This window comes from Myotis yumanensis, unplaced genomic scaffold (assembly GCF_028538775.1).
Source record: "Myotis yumanensis isolate MYYU_CA2020_CCGP unplaced genomic scaffold, mMyoYum1.0.hap1 SCAF_2, whole genome shotgun sequence".
Taxonomy (NCBI): Eukaryota; Metazoa; Chordata; class Mammalia; order Chiroptera; family Vespertilionidae; genus Myotis; species Myotis yumanensis.
This window is the reverse complement of record NW_027223753.1, coordinates 102,664,694-102,679,992: the sequence shown is the minus strand read 5'-3', so window position 1 is coordinate 102,679,992 and position 15,299 is coordinate 102,664,694. Positions and strand designations below refer to the sequence as shown.

The 15,299-nt window shown below is 35.3% G+C and overlaps 1 protein-coding gene across 6 annotated transcripts in view; it reads left to right on the top strand.

Annotated features, from left to right (window-relative positions):
• The window catches only part of XRN1 (5'-3' exoribonuclease 1), a 218,737-nt gene that overhangs the window by 43,833 nt on the left and 159,605 nt on the right, over positions 1-15,299 (top strand). For all 6 annotated transcript variants that reach the window (XR_011470291.1, XM_070405900.1, XM_070405899.1 and 3 more), the window contains 9 exons: positions 767-854; positions 938-1,106; positions 1,829-1,896; positions 2,206-2,343; positions 4,951-5,017; positions 5,223-5,328; positions 8,034-8,123; positions 10,550-10,706; positions 12,044-12,163. Coding sequence is in view for 5 of the 6 variants with exons in the window: in XM_070405900.1 (XP_070262001.1) it covers positions 767-854; positions 938-1,106; positions 1,829-1,896; positions 2,206-2,343; positions 4,951-5,017; positions 5,223-5,328; positions 8,034-8,123; positions 10,550-10,706; positions 12,044-12,163 (1,003 nt within the window). In the remaining variant the exon portion in view is untranslated. The remainder of the gene's footprint in view (positions 1-766; positions 855-937; positions 1,107-1,828; positions 1,897-2,205; positions 2,344-4,950; positions 5,018-5,222; positions 5,329-8,033; positions 8,124-10,549; positions 10,707-12,043; positions 12,164-15,299) is intronic.

The following is a 15,299-nucleotide window of genomic DNA, read 5'->3' as shown; positions in this document are numbered from 1 at the left end:
GCTAACTATTTTTATCATGAAACTGTGTTGAATTTTGACAAATTTATTTCTGCTAAATGATTATATGGTGGTTTTTCCTTTATTACTGTAGTGTATTGCATAATCTTTTTTCTTATATTGAACCATCTTTGCATTCCTGTGATAAATCCCTTGCTGTTGGTGTATAATCTTTTTAATATGCTGTTGTTAACTTGTATTCTTACTTGTAGTTAAACTTAGAGTGTAGGCTAACACCAGGAATATAGACCTCTATACCAAGCCAGGAAAAGATGAGAAAAAGTGATGCTGCCTCAGCATTGAAGCCTTGGACTCTACTGCAGTAGATATAAAAGTATATACTCACTTATTTGTCTGCTGTCTGCTGGTGAACAGCCTTAAATGAGACAGACGCCATGGTTCCTTATATCTATTATGTATTATTTAGGCTTTCTTAATTCTGAGTCCTTTCATAGAAAACATAATGTAAACCAATTATTTTGAACTTTATGCTATATGTATTATAATTGCAATTATATATCTTTATCCTGCAACTCTCATATAAATTACATGCCCTGAGTATAATTAATTATCTTCTCATAAGTTTTATTTTAAGTCTTGCTACATTTTTAAACTTGAATCTTAAGAATATAATTAACTATATATATATATATATATATATAGTTAATTATATTCTTAAGATTCAAGTTTAAAAATGTGTGTATATATATATATACACACACACACACACACATATAAATAACTCTGTTGATCATCTGACTAATTACAGGGTATGTGCACCAGAAGAAACCACATTTCACCTCCTACACTTGTCTTTGATGAGAGAGTATATTGATTATGAGTTTTCAGTATTAAAAGTAAGTATTAATATAGCTTTGGACCCAAGATATGTATGCAGAAATTTTCATAGGGCTTGACATTTTTCTCCATTTTACTATAGGATAAGATCCCATTTAAATATGATATTGAAAAGATAATAGATGATTGGATTTTGATGGGATTTCTTGTTGGCAATGATTTTATCCCCCATCTACCTCATTTACATATTAATCATGATGCACTGCCTCTTCTTTATGGAACATATATTACCATCCTACCAGAACTTGGGGGTAAGCAAAATTTAATATTCATTTGTGGCTGCTTTAACTTAGCACTCCACTAATTCTAAAAATGTGACTCAGTTTATTAGATTATAGCATGCATAACTAAAGTAGGAAAAAAGGGGCTTCTTTTGATCCAAGGCTCTAAGCTTTGAGGTTATAGTTTTCAGTAGTTCATAAGCAAAGAATATGACCAGAATTATGCAGCCTCATTTATTGATAACTAATCTCTGCCTTTAAATTGTTTAAGAAACTCAGTAGAAGTTGTTGGTTTCACTTCGTTTCTTTAACATTTAAACATAGCAATTCAGTTTTCTAAATGGGTAAGTCATCAGAGTAATATGAGGGAAAGATTTTTCAATTAAAATAGGAAATTCACAAGCAGTAGTGATGCTGAATAAAGCAACAGAGTAGCAGGAAATCAGTCCTTTCCTTCTCAAGGTAACATCAAGTGAACAATTTAGATATATTCTAGAACATACTTAATTAACTGTTACCGTGTATTGGACATGTGGGAGGATTATAATTATATGAACCTAGAATTTTTTATATTTTTCTTCAGTTGTTACTTATTGTATATTATAGTAACAGCAAGTTAAAGAATCCAACATTGAGTGTTTTTCTTTGATTAGTAGAATATCAACATTCAACATTTTATAAAAAGAATTTTATAGAATTGTTTAGAAAAAAATGTCAGCTTTTAGTGCTAATTTAGATTTTGTTTCTTTTAGGTTATATTAATGAAAATGGGTATCTCAACTTACCTCGATTTGAGAAATACCTTGTGAAATTATCAGATGTAAGTAACCAGAACTTTTTGTTTTCTTGTCCCAAGGTAGCTATAAATGGTCAGTAAGCAATTACATAATACCAGAAGAAAATTTTTTTGTAATTATAATCTTATTGGTCATTCTGTATAAATAATTTTATCTAAATTATTTTTATTTTATTTTTCATTTTCAGATAGTAGATGAGATCCCCATGTGCATAAAAAAGTAACATTCTCGGGATTTCTATGCCCAGAAGTAATCCATGTTAAAAGTTTGGTTTGTATTCTTCTAGAAAATTCTTAAATGATTTTTAAATTAATTTAAATATTCCTATACAGTTTGATCGGGAGCACTTCAGTGAAGTTTTTGTGGACCTAAAGTGGTTTGAAAGCAAAGTTGGTAACAAGTACCTCAATGAAGCAGCAGGTGTTGCAGCAGAAGAAGCCAGGAACTACAAGGAAAAGAAAAAATCAAAGGTGTTCATTTTTTAGGTGTCCTTTAATTTTTTTTTAGCTGTAAAGTTAAAACTGATATTCCTTGTTTCTCTTCTTCTTTCCTGTGGTTTTGGGGTTGCTTCATTTCATTTTCATTTCTTCTCTATGGACATTTAAAAAATTGTTGTAGTTTTCTCTTTCCCTATTAGATCCTATCATTTAAATCTTATCTTTAAAAATCAATTTCTTATTTTTACCCTTGAAGAAGAACATTGTTTCCTTTGCTCTTCTATTCTTTTAAGTGTAGAAAATATTTCTAAATATAAGAACTGAGAAAATTAGTTTAAAGGAGAATATTTATAGCATCTAATGTTGTGAGGCATTAACTAGACCAGTGATTTATCTGTAGAAATAATTTATGTATAAAATGATGTATTTATTATGATTAGCACAATATCTCCTAAATATTAGGTGCTCAGTAATTGAATAACATTATTAGTTAGTATATGTTAGTACCCTGTAAAACATGCTATATAATAAAACCCTAATATGCAAATCAAATGAACAGCAGAACGACCGGTCTCTGATGCACACTGATCACCAGGAGGCAGATGCTCAATGCAGGAGCTGCCCCCTGGTGGTCAGTGTGCTCCCACAGTGGGAGCGCTGCTCAGCCAGAACCCAGGCTCACTGCTGGCGAGCGCAGTGGCGATGGTAGGAGCCTCTCCCACCTCCGCGGCAGCACTAAGGAGCAGCGAGCTGAATGGTAAGGAGCAGCAAGCAGGCGGACTCTAAGGAGTGAGGGGTCCTGGACTGTGAGAGGGCACAGGCTGGGCTGAGGGCTCCCCCTCTCCAGGCCCCCCCCCTCCCCCCAGTACACAAATCTCGTGCACTGAGCCTCTAGTATTTTTTTATAATTAATTAACCAATATTGTTACATTATTCTTTTGATGTTGTTATCCTCACTGGAGGATATTTTTACCATTGATTTTTAGAGAGAGTAGAAGGGAGGGGGAGAGAGAGAGAGAGAGAGAGAGACACATGGATTGGTTTCCTTCCTCGTACCCTGACCAGGGCCTGAAAAACCTGCAACTGAGGTGCATGCCCTTGCCTGGGAGTCGAACCCACTTTGGTGTACATGCCTACGCCGGCAGGCAGACATCCCCCAAGGGGTGCTGGACTGCAAGAGGGCGCAGGCCCCCCAGTGTAAGAATTTTGTGCACTGGGCCTCTAATCTCTAATAAGGTCTAAAAAATGTCTTATATGTGTTAACTTGGAAAATAAACCTCTTTTGAAATTTTCCTCAGCTTATCTATAATTATTGGGTTCTTGTGAAATTGATTTGCTTCCTGTACTCTCTTTGCTGTACTGGTTCTAATTAGGACTCTTGCTCCAGGAAGGGCAACTATCTTGATTTTTCTCTAGTAAAGTCCTTTTAGTTGCTTAGGTTTTTCTTAGTGCAACATAGCAGCATCAGTCTGCATTCTGCTTTGTGTTTTTTCTCTAAGAAAACAGCCTCTGCAACTTTTTGGGAAACTGGCCTTACAAAACTTATATATCAATCAGTAATCTCTGGCTCTGTCCACCTCAACTTGATCCTTAAACTTGAGAAATCTTCCAGGCATCTGTGGTTAGCATTAGAGACACTGGTCAAATGAGAGGATCTGGAGGAACAGCCCAAGCACAGGAGGTTGGCAGAAGCCCAGTTTACCTGAAGAAAAGGAAATGATAGGGATAGGGAGTAGGGAGAACAAATGAGAGTCACTGGCAGTAGATAGGCAGTCAGAAAATAGAGGGAAGAAAAGATGAAATTACAAGAGAGAAAAAAGATAAGAAGGATGTGATGAGATGGAAAAACTATAGAAAGCAAATGAGTTGCATAGAAGAAAAATTTAGAAGTGGAGATTTGGCAATGAAGCCATACGACTGATGGGATTCAGAGATACAGAAAGTAAGTGATCTTTGTAATCATTGGATTGCATCATAATCAAATATATTGTGTTAGCAGTTGCCCAGAATTTGACACATAAAAATGTTAAAATTGATAAATCATAAATGGATTTTATATTGCTTGTATATTTTTTCTAAGTAATATTCTTGGAAGTGTTTTTTTTAATACATATATAATTAAGTATATTTCTCTTCCATATTTATGACAGTTATTACATATTTTTGAGAGGCCTGAAGGTCAAGTTCTGCATATAAAGATTTATAGCTGCCGAAACCGGTTTGGCTCAGTGGATAGAGTGTCGGCCTGCGGACTGAAAGGTTCCAGGTTCGATTCCAGTCAAAGGCATGTACGTTGGTTGCGGGCACACCCCCAGTAGGAGATGTGCAGGAGGCAGCTGGTCGATGTTTCTCTCTCATCGATGTTTCTAACTCTCTATCCCTCTCTCTTCCTCTCTGTAAAAAATCAATAAAATATATTAAAAAAAAAAATTAAAAAAAAAAAGATTTATAGCTTTAGAAAACAAGTGATATAAAACCAAAAACATTTACACACTATTTGAGAATTACTTTTAAAATATTTATAGTGTGTCACTTAAGGATCATTCAGTTAATTTTAGTATTTTTAAAATCTCCATGTGAAATGTCTCACTTTGAAATGTATCTTACCATTAATTTTATATTGATTTATATTTTTTATAGGGCCAGGAAAACTCCATATGTTGGGCTGCTTTAGATAAAAATAGAGAAGAAGCTGTAACTTCTAAGGGTGAGTACAAATTATGTTATTTTGATATGTTACATTTTGGACAGAATGGTTGTTATATATTTTACTAATACTATAATATTGGATGGAACGAATTTCTATGAAAGCTTATAAGCATCTATTTTGCTATGTATTTATCAAAGCTTTAGGTGGAAAACAGAATATTCATAATTGTCAGGCACTGTTTCTGGCTTTTTTTTTTTTTTAGATCATTTGGAGGATGAGACTGAAGAAGATGACCTATTTGAAACTGAATTTAGACAATATAAAAGGACATATTACATGACGAAGATGGGAGTGGACATAGTGTCTGAGTACGGTTTTGCCAATGTTTATTATACTTCAAAGTAGAAAAAAATTAGATTTTGCAGTTCTTCATAAAACAGCATAATTTTGGTAGTTAAGGTAGTGAGAAAGAAGGGTTTTTTGGTTTCATAAATTATTTTCAATCTTTCAACTGGTATGATTTTGAAGAAGGTGATATTAACTGATGTGTTCATCTATGATAAAAATTGCCAAATAGAAATGGTTAGTTTTATGCTTATGTCTTATACAGCTTACAGCACACTTATCTCATTGGCCACCTGGCTCAACCGTAGGTTTATACCTGTCCAAAATTTTCTTAAGAGCATGCTCTCTGGAATGGTGATTTTCATACTTTTAAACTGCAGCCCACAGTATGAATTACATACGATCATATTTTATTTACTTTAATTAACAACTTATAAAGTGCTTACCAAGTTCAAGCACTATTTTAAGCATTTAAAAAATATTACCTTATTTTATTCTCACAGTAGTTCTTTAAGATAGGTAGAATTATTATCATTTTACAATAGAGAATATTAAAAAACAGAGAGGTTTAAGTGATTTGCTCAAGGTGACATGGGTGGTGAGTTGGCAGAGCCAGGATTCGAACAGAGGCAGTCTGGCTTCAGAACTTAGGCTCTTAGCCCTAGATTAGGCTGCTTCTCTGTTAGTAAAATAAGTGTTTCATGAACTGCTATGTGCCCTGATTTATATGCAATATATCTAGATATTTTCTGTACTATTGTTTTTACTGTTGTTGTTTTTTAAAATGAAACTTAGTATTAGATTTTCCTAGAGTCTGCCAGGGAGAGACCAAGTTTTCAGACATTGCTCTGTAGTCTCTCAGACTGTCTTCTAATCTAGGCAGTCTAAGTGTCTATATTCAAACTGACTTCCAATAATAGGAGATATAGGAATTTTAGTATGTTCACCAGCTCATTTGAAGGTTTGTCAGGTGGCATTACTACGTAGGACTTTTGAGACTTGATATTTCAGTGCATCTCTACCTGAATTTTGGTAATAGACGCTATTAACAAGTTTATAGCCACTTTTGGCTTTAGCTTAGGGCTCTTTTTATTTTTCTTTTGGTCTGGTCAAGATTTATTTTACTTTACATAGTTTTTGAGAAATATAAAGGGATTAGAGGGAAAATTGTCAGTGGATATAATAGCACTTTTCAAAGTGTGTTCAAGCTGCTGTTGAGAAATAAAATATTTATAATAGTTATGCTTTTAATCCTTTATTCTTTAGTTCTTATTTCCTTGATTACAGTTATATAGAATTATAGTACCTGCAGTTGGCACTAAATGCTTAATTTGATAAGTAACTAGCCTTTGGTTTTATTTTCCATCCTTTTATAGGTTAAAATACAGACATGAAAATGAGATGTCAATTATTTACCTAGAAAATAAACAAATCTTTTAAAATTACTGGTCCAGGGTGGTAGTAGAGTTCTTTCCTTAGTTACTGGTGAGAATATAAATTGGTAAAATTATTTTGGAAAGCACATATCAAGAAGCCTTTAAAATATCCCTTTAACCCAATAATTCTAATGGTTAATCTATCTAAAAATATAAACTCAAGTACAGAAGATTTTTATACACAAGGATGTTTATTACAAAATTTTTTATAATAGTGAAAAATTATAAATCTACATTTCCAATAAGAAGGTTCATCATAATCATCTCCATCTCTTCCTCATCACAATCACCATCTCGCCATCTATACCAGAATCTGCAGAACTGCTAAACTTGTAATAATAGAAAGTCCATAACAATTTAGAGAGATACTTAACATTATTCATTATTCATAAGTACAAGTTTTAAAAGCAGGACACACACAAACTATATATATAGTGTACTCTCATTAAAAGGAAAAAAATCAAGCTGGGCGTATAAAAAAGACTAAAAAGAAACATACCTAAATGTAATAGTGAATGCTATGAGGTGATAAAAAATGCTTTTCTTCATTGTCTAAATTTTCAATAATGAGGAAATGTTTAGTTTATAATGAAAAAGTAATACATTTCACTTTCAAGAGTATATGCTTCCTTAAAAAATGGCAATCTTAGATATTTAAGTGCATTTCTACCTGAATTTGGTAATAGATACTGTTAAGTTATAGCCACTTTTGGCTTCAGCCTAGGGCTCTTTTTTTGGCGGGGGGGTGGGTTTGGTCAAGATTTATTTTATATTACATGATGATAGTTTTTGAGAAAGAAGGGGTTAGAGGAAAATTGTCAGTGGATATAGCACTTTTCAAAGTGTGTTCTAGCTGCTATAACCAGATTTTTTAAGATCTTTCTGATTTCCTGTGATTCTCTCAGGCATCATCCCAGAGGAAGAAAATCCCATCCCTGTCTCCCAAAGCCCCCTCACTACTTAAGGATAGTACCACTCTACAGAAAGCTGCATGGGCTAAATCCTAAACCTTTAAACCAAAACATAATACATTGACTGAATAAATATGCACAGCAGGTTTAAATATTCTGGTGACCAGTTTAGGAAAAATAAAAGGCAAACTTTAATCTGATAAGATGGAATTTTTTAAATAAATATTTTGGCGTTTTTCTGATTATAATGATTTAGCTTATACATTAATTAAATAAAACATATTGAGGCAGAGTGTGGTATCAGCAGATATTATGCTCTAAAGATAATGGCCTATCTTTAAAAAATGATGTCATAATGAAAATATTCTTTTCTGTTTTCAGTGATTTTCTGGCTGATCAAGCTGCATGTTATATTCAGGCAATACAGTGGATTTTGCACTATTACTATCATGGAGTTCAGTCCTGGAGCTGGTGAGGGAACACAAAAACAAATGTTTTGATTTTTTTAGCAATGGTTAATTCTATTATAGTTCCATTTGGGGATTTCTTTTCCTTTTCTGTTTTTGGAAGTATTTTTTAAAAGGTTCGTACAGCCAAGTTTAAGGGAAATACAGGTAATCTCTTCCTATATAAAAATACTTTTAAAAAGACTTTTATATAATAAAGATACTCTCAGCTCTGACAGATGGCCCATAATAAAAGCTCTTTGTTAATCTAAGGATTTAAAATTCTTTATCATGATAAATCAAGACTGATAAAGTCTTAATAATTATTGGGTTTGAGTGATTTTTATGTGGAATTGTTCATTATATTCTTTTTTATATATATAATATATTTATTGATTTTGGAGAGGAAGGAAGGAGAGAGAGAGAGAGAGAGAGAAGCATCAATGACGAGAGAGAATCATTGATGACTGCCTCCTGCATGTCCTCTACTGGGGATGGAGCCTGAAACCCAATCATGTTCTGGGACTGGGAATCAAACACTGACCTCCTGGTTTATAGGCTGACACTGTACCACTAAGCCACATTGGCTAGGCAATGTTCATTATATTCTATTTTACATTTTGTGTGTTTGAGAAAATTTTCCTATCAGGAATAATTATTGAGGTTATTTGAATGTTAGACTTGGAATGATAAAGAGGAAAGGAGAAAGAAATTATTTGCTTTTCCTGAAAATAGTAATAATTTTCATTTCTCTCGTGCTTCCTATTCCAGCAAGTACCATCTACATTTCCAAATTATCTACCCAAATAGAAAAATAAAGCAGAAAATGCAGGGGAAAGTAGAGACTTCTAGGTGATGAGATAGTTCGTTTTGTTTTGTTTTCAGAGCATCTCTGCTAGGTTTTATTTTAAAGCATCACATAGTAAAACAAACCAAAGCTGGATAATGTGACTAGTTATGATTTCACTTATTAACAGCCTTTAAAAAATGTTTCCAAAAACTGACCTGATTCTCAAAAACTCTTTGAAGAGTGTTCTAATGACAAAAATCTTTGATTTGTCATTTTTTAAGAGGGTGAGTCTGTTATTCCTATTATTGTATCTGTAGTAAGGCCTAGCACTTAAAAAGCATCCAATATAATAAAGAGGCAATATGCAAATTGACCATCACTCCAACATACAAGATGGCCGCCCCCCTGTGGACATAAGATGGCCAGGAGGGGAGGGCAGTTGGGGTTGATCAGGTCTGCAGGGGAGGGCAGTTGGGGGGGACCCAGGCCAGCAGGGGAGGGCAGTTAAGGGCGATTGGGCCGACGGGAGCAGTTATGCGTCGATCAGGTTGGCAGGGGAGTGGTTAGGGGGCAATCAGGCTGGTAGGCAGAGTGGTTGGGGGCGGGCAGGCAGGCAGGCAGTTGGGAGCCAGCAGTCCTGGATTGTGAGAGGGATGTCCGACTGCCCGTTTTAGGCCCAGTCCCACCAGGTCCCAGATTGGAGATGGTGCAGGCTGGGCTGAGGGACACACACACACACACACACACACACACCGTGCATGAATTTCGTGCACCGGGCCTCTAGTGTTCTCATATAATCCTCACAACCATTTAAATTAAGTGTTGTTGTCTGCCTTTTTCAGATGAGGCTCAAAGAGATTAAATAATCTTTCTAAGATCATACACACAACAAAGAATCAAGTCCAAGCCTATCTGATTCCAAAGTCTATACATTTTCCATAATTCTACATGCCATTCTGCCTCCTAAACTTTTCCATTCTTTTGAAATATGCCATAATTGTGGAATACAAAAATATTTATTTTGTGAGCATTTTTAGTCAAACATTAAGAACATTAAACTTTTTTAAAAAATTGTTACATGTGAAGCTTTCTAAAAATATTTACACTTGTAGTTAAAGATGGGAAGTTATTAAAAACAAAAATAGTTATATGATTGATAAATATTTTAATCCTTATTTCAAACATAGTAATACATGGATACTAATTTAAATATAACAGTTCTTAGAGCTGACTAGTAAGAGCCATATGAGCTCGGATTCACTCTTCTCTTTGTCCTATGGCACAGATCCAGGCCCACATGAGCCTGTTGAGAGTCTTCTGACTACCTCATTACTTCATTCTGAGGTTTTATTGATTGGAAGATTCATTCTTTACATTTGGGGAACTAAAACACTGTGTGTATATGCTTCAATTACACTGTACATTCCAATTTTGGAAACGAGAAGCTATACTTTAAAAATTAAATATAAAATTTGTTGCTATCTTTGACCTAAATTTTCTAAGGCTACTGATTTCTTGTATTTAAGTGGTAGAAGTATTGGTGATAGTTTTTTCCTTTAGAATTATTGTTATGTGTTATTAAAATATGGAGACATATGTACTTAATATTGACCTGTTTCATAACATTGCCAATTTTTTTAAAACTCAGTTTTGTTTTATAGGTATTATCCTTACCATTATGCACCTTTCCTGTCTGATATACGCAACATCAGTACACTCAAAATCCATTTTGAACTAGGAAAACCTTTTATGCCATTCGAGCAACTTCTGGCTGTACTTCCAGCAGCTAGCAAAAATTTACTTCCTACATGCTACCAGGTGGGATTTAGAATTAAATGTTTTTATGTTCTATTTAATATTTGGGAGCTCTTCCTCCAAACCTGGAAACATAGAACCCAAATAGCTAAATATATTTTTATTTATTTATTTATTTTTTATTTATTTTTTTTAATATATTTTATTGGCATTTTACAGAGGGGAAGGGAGAGAGATAGATAGTTAGAAACATCGATGGGAGAGAAACATCGACCAGCTGCCTCCTGCACATCTCCCACGGGGGATGTGCCCGCAACCCAGGTACATGCCCTTGACCGGAATCGAACCCGGGACCTTTCAGTCCGCAGGCCGACGCTCTATCCACTGAGCCAAACCGGTTTTGGCTATATTTTTATTTTTAAATATAATAGCTCTTAAGTATTTCTGATTTAAACTTAGCTTTAAATTACTTTGAAAAGTAATTCTGACTTAATATAGCTTTGTTTTTAAAATGCAAGCAAACTATATAAACCATTCAGAGCATAGCTTTTTCATTTTTAGCACCTCTGTCTAAATCTTCAGTAAAAATCATTTAGTTCTTTTAGAGTAGGGGTGGGGAATGTTTGGCCCAATGGGTGCATAAGGCTCATGAAATTACTTGGTCTGGCCCTGCCAAGGCATTAGAGGTGAGTTAAATGCTTGACCAAATATAGCCTGCTAATTTTTTTAAAATATATTTTATTTTATTTTTACAAAGAGGAAGGGAGAGGGATAGAGAGTTAGAAACATCGATGAGAAAGAAACATCGATCAGCTGCCTCCTGCACACTCCCTACTGGGGATGTGCCCGCAACCAAGGTACATGCCCTTAACCGGAATCGAACCTGGGACCCTTAAGTCTGCAGGCTGACGCTCTATCTACTGAGCCAAACCGGTTAGGGCGAGCCTGCTAATTTTTAAGTTGATAATTTTATATGGCCCACAAGTGAAGTTATAAATATTCAAATGGCCCTTAATAAAATCAGATGATTAAGGCATGAAAGTAAATTATTTAATTCAAGGTTAAAAATGGAGGACTATTAGAAGCCTGTGAAATAAAAACAGAATTTAGGTAGAACTGAAGAATGAAAAGACAAGATAGAAATGATGAAATTAAATTTCATAATCCAGATAGTTTTGCCACATTACCACTGGAATGGGAAAGTAATGAGTAGCAGTGAAGTTAGAAGTATCATAGGTGAAAATCAAAATATAGTATGTTGCAACATATCTAGGACATAAAAATTTAGTAGTGCTTTGCTTAGCAATTTTAAACTAACATTTGAGAAAATATTATAAATATTAACAAAAAGCTATATTGATATTCTTATATCTCTATTATACTATTTTGTCTTTCCACAGCATTTGATGACCAGTGAGGACTCACCCATTATAGAATATTATCCACCTGATTTTAAAACTGACCTAAATGGGAAACAACAGGAATGGGAAGCTGTGGTACTAATACCTTTTATTGATGAGGTCAGTGCATGAAAGATTTAAATATACACATATATTCTTTTATTTTTAATATATGTGATATGTTGTTTTTAATGGATCTTAGAGAGGGAAGAAGGGAGAGGGAGAGAGAGAGAAAATAATTGATGAGAGAACACATCATCAGTTGGCTGCCTCCTGCATATCTCCTGCTGGTGAACGAGCCTGCAACCTGGGAATTGAACCAGCGATCTCCTGATAAAAGCACAGGTCAGCCCCCAAGCCCTGAGCCACAGCGACTGGGCTACAAACACACACACACACACACACACACACAAATATATATATATATATATATATATATATATATATATATATATATATATATTTTAATTCTTTATTGTTTAAACTATTACATATAGTATTGCATATGTCTCCTTTTTCCCCCATTGACTTCTCCCTGACTACTCCCACCCTCCAGCACATGCCCTCACCCCTCTGTTGTCTGTGTCCATTGGTTATGCTTATATGCATGCATACAGGTCCTATGGTTGATCTCTTACTCCCCCACTCCCCTCCCCTACCTTCTCTCTGAAGTTTGACCGTCTGTTCAATGCTTCCCTGACTTTGGATCTATTTTTGTTCATCAGTTTATTTTGTTCATTATACTCCACAAATGATCTCACTCATCTTTCTCCGACTCGATTATTTTGCTTAGCATAATGCTCTCCATGTCCATCCATACTGTTGCCAATATAAAAGTTCTTTCTTTTTTACAGAAGCCTAGTACTCCATTGTGTAGATGTACCAGGGTTTTTAAATCCACTCATTTGCTTATGGGCACTTAGGCTGTTTCCAAATCTTAGCTATTGTAAATTGTGCTGCAATGAACACAGGGGTGCATGTCCTTTATGATTGGTGTTTCTGATTTCTTGGAATGTATTCCTAGAAGCAGGATTACTGGGTCAAATGCGAGTTCCATTTTTAATTTTTTGAGGAAACTCCATACTGTTTTCCACAGTGGCTGCACCAGTCTGCATTCCCCACCAGCAGTCTTTTGTTGATTTGTTGATGATAGCCATTCTGACAGGTGTGAGATGGTATCTCATTCTCATTTTGATTTGCATCTCTCTGATGATTAGTGACTTTGACTATGTTTTCATATGTCTGTTGGCTGTCTGTATGTCCACTTTTGAAAAGTGTCTTATTTAAGTCGTTTGCCCATTTTTTGATTGGATTGTTTATCATTGATTTGTTAACTTGTATGAGTTCCCTATAAATTTTGGAGATGAAACCCTTATCGGATATAACATTGGCAAATATGTTCTCTCATGCAGTGTTGTTTTGTTGATAGTTGTTTTTGTTTTTTTGCTGTGCAGAGCTTTTTATTTTGATGTTGTCCCATTTGTTTATTTTCTCCTTAGTTTCCATTGTCCTAGGAGCTGTATTGGTAAAGATATTGCTATGACATATGTCTGAAATTTGCTGCCTATGGATTCTTCTAAGATTTTTATGGTTCCTGTCTTACGTTTCAGTCCTTTATCCATTTTGAGTTTATTTTTGTATGTGGTGTAAGTTGGTCTAGTTTCATTTTTTTGCAGGTATCTGTCCTATTTTCCCAACACCATTTATTTAAGAGACTGTCTTGACTCCATTGTATGCTCTTGCCTCCTTTGTCAAATATTAATTCAGCATAATGGCTTGGGTCAATTTCTGTTCCATTGGTCTATATGCCTGTTCTTGTGCCAGTACCAGGCAGTTTTGAGGACACTGGCTTTGTAATATAGCTTGATATCTGGTATTGTGATCCCTCCAACTTTGTTCTTCATTCTCAAGATTGCTGCAGCTATTCGGGGTCTTATTTTATTCCATACTAGAGGCCCGGTGCACAAAATTCGTACACTCAGGCAGAGGATCCTTCAGTCCGTCCTGTGCCCTCTCGCAGTCCGGGAGCCCTCAGGGGAATAGGCCCAAGGGGAGCGGGCCTAAGCCATCAGTCGGACATTCTTAGCGCTGCCATGGAGTTGGGAGAGGCTCCTGCCACCGCTGCTGTGTTCACCAACTGTGAGCCCGTCTTCTGGATGAGCGGTGCTCCCCCTGTAGAAGCATACTGACCACCAGGGTCCAGCTCCTGTGTTGAGTGTCTGCCCCCTGGTGGTCAGTGCGCATCACAGCGACTGGTCTTTCTGCCGTTTGGTTGATTTCCATATTAGTCGTTTATTATATAGGATGAATTTTTGGAGAGTTTGTTGTAGGTCTGTGAAATATGCTGTTGGTATTTTAATGGGGATTGCATTAATCTATAACTTGCTTAGGTTAGTATGGACATTTAATGCTGTTGATTCTACCAATCTATGAACAAGGTATATTCTTCCATTTGTTTATATCTTCTTCTCCCTCTTTTTTTCAGTCCCTATAGTTCGCTGAGTACAGGTCTTTTTCCTCTTTAGTGTTTATTCCTAGATGTCTTACCCTTTTGGTACAGTGGTAAATGGGATTGTTTGACTTGTTTCTCTTTCTGTGAATTCATTATTGGTGTATAAAACAGCCATAGCCATAGCTTGTTTGGCTCAGTGGATAGAGCGTTGGCCTGCAGACTGAAGGGTCCCAGGTTTGAATCCAGTCAAGGGCATATGCCTGGGTTGTGGGCTCAATCCATGGTAGAGGGCGTAAAGGAGGTAGCTAATCAATGATTGTCTCTCATCATTGATGTTTCTATCTCTCCCTCTCTCTTCCTCTCTGAAATCAATAAAAAAAATTTTTTTAAAAGCCATAGATTTCTGGGTGTTAATTTTGTATTCTGCTACATTACTGAATTCATTTATTAAATCTAGTATTTTTTTGATGGGGTCTTTATGATTTTCTATGTATAATATCATGTCATCTGCGAATAATGACAGTTTTACTTCTTCTTTTCCAATTTAGATACCTTTTATTTCTTCTTCTTGTCTAATCGCTATGGCTAACACTTCCAGTACTCTGTTGAACAGGAGTGATAAGAGTGGGGATCCCTGTCTTGTTTCTGTTCTTAGGGGAAATGGTTTTAATTTTAGCCCATTGAGTATGATGTTGGCTGTAGGTTTGTCATATAAGACTTTTTTTATGTTGAGGTATGATCCCTCTATTCCGACTGTGCTGAGAGTTTTTATCAAGAAAATGTGTTGGATTTTGTCAAATGCTT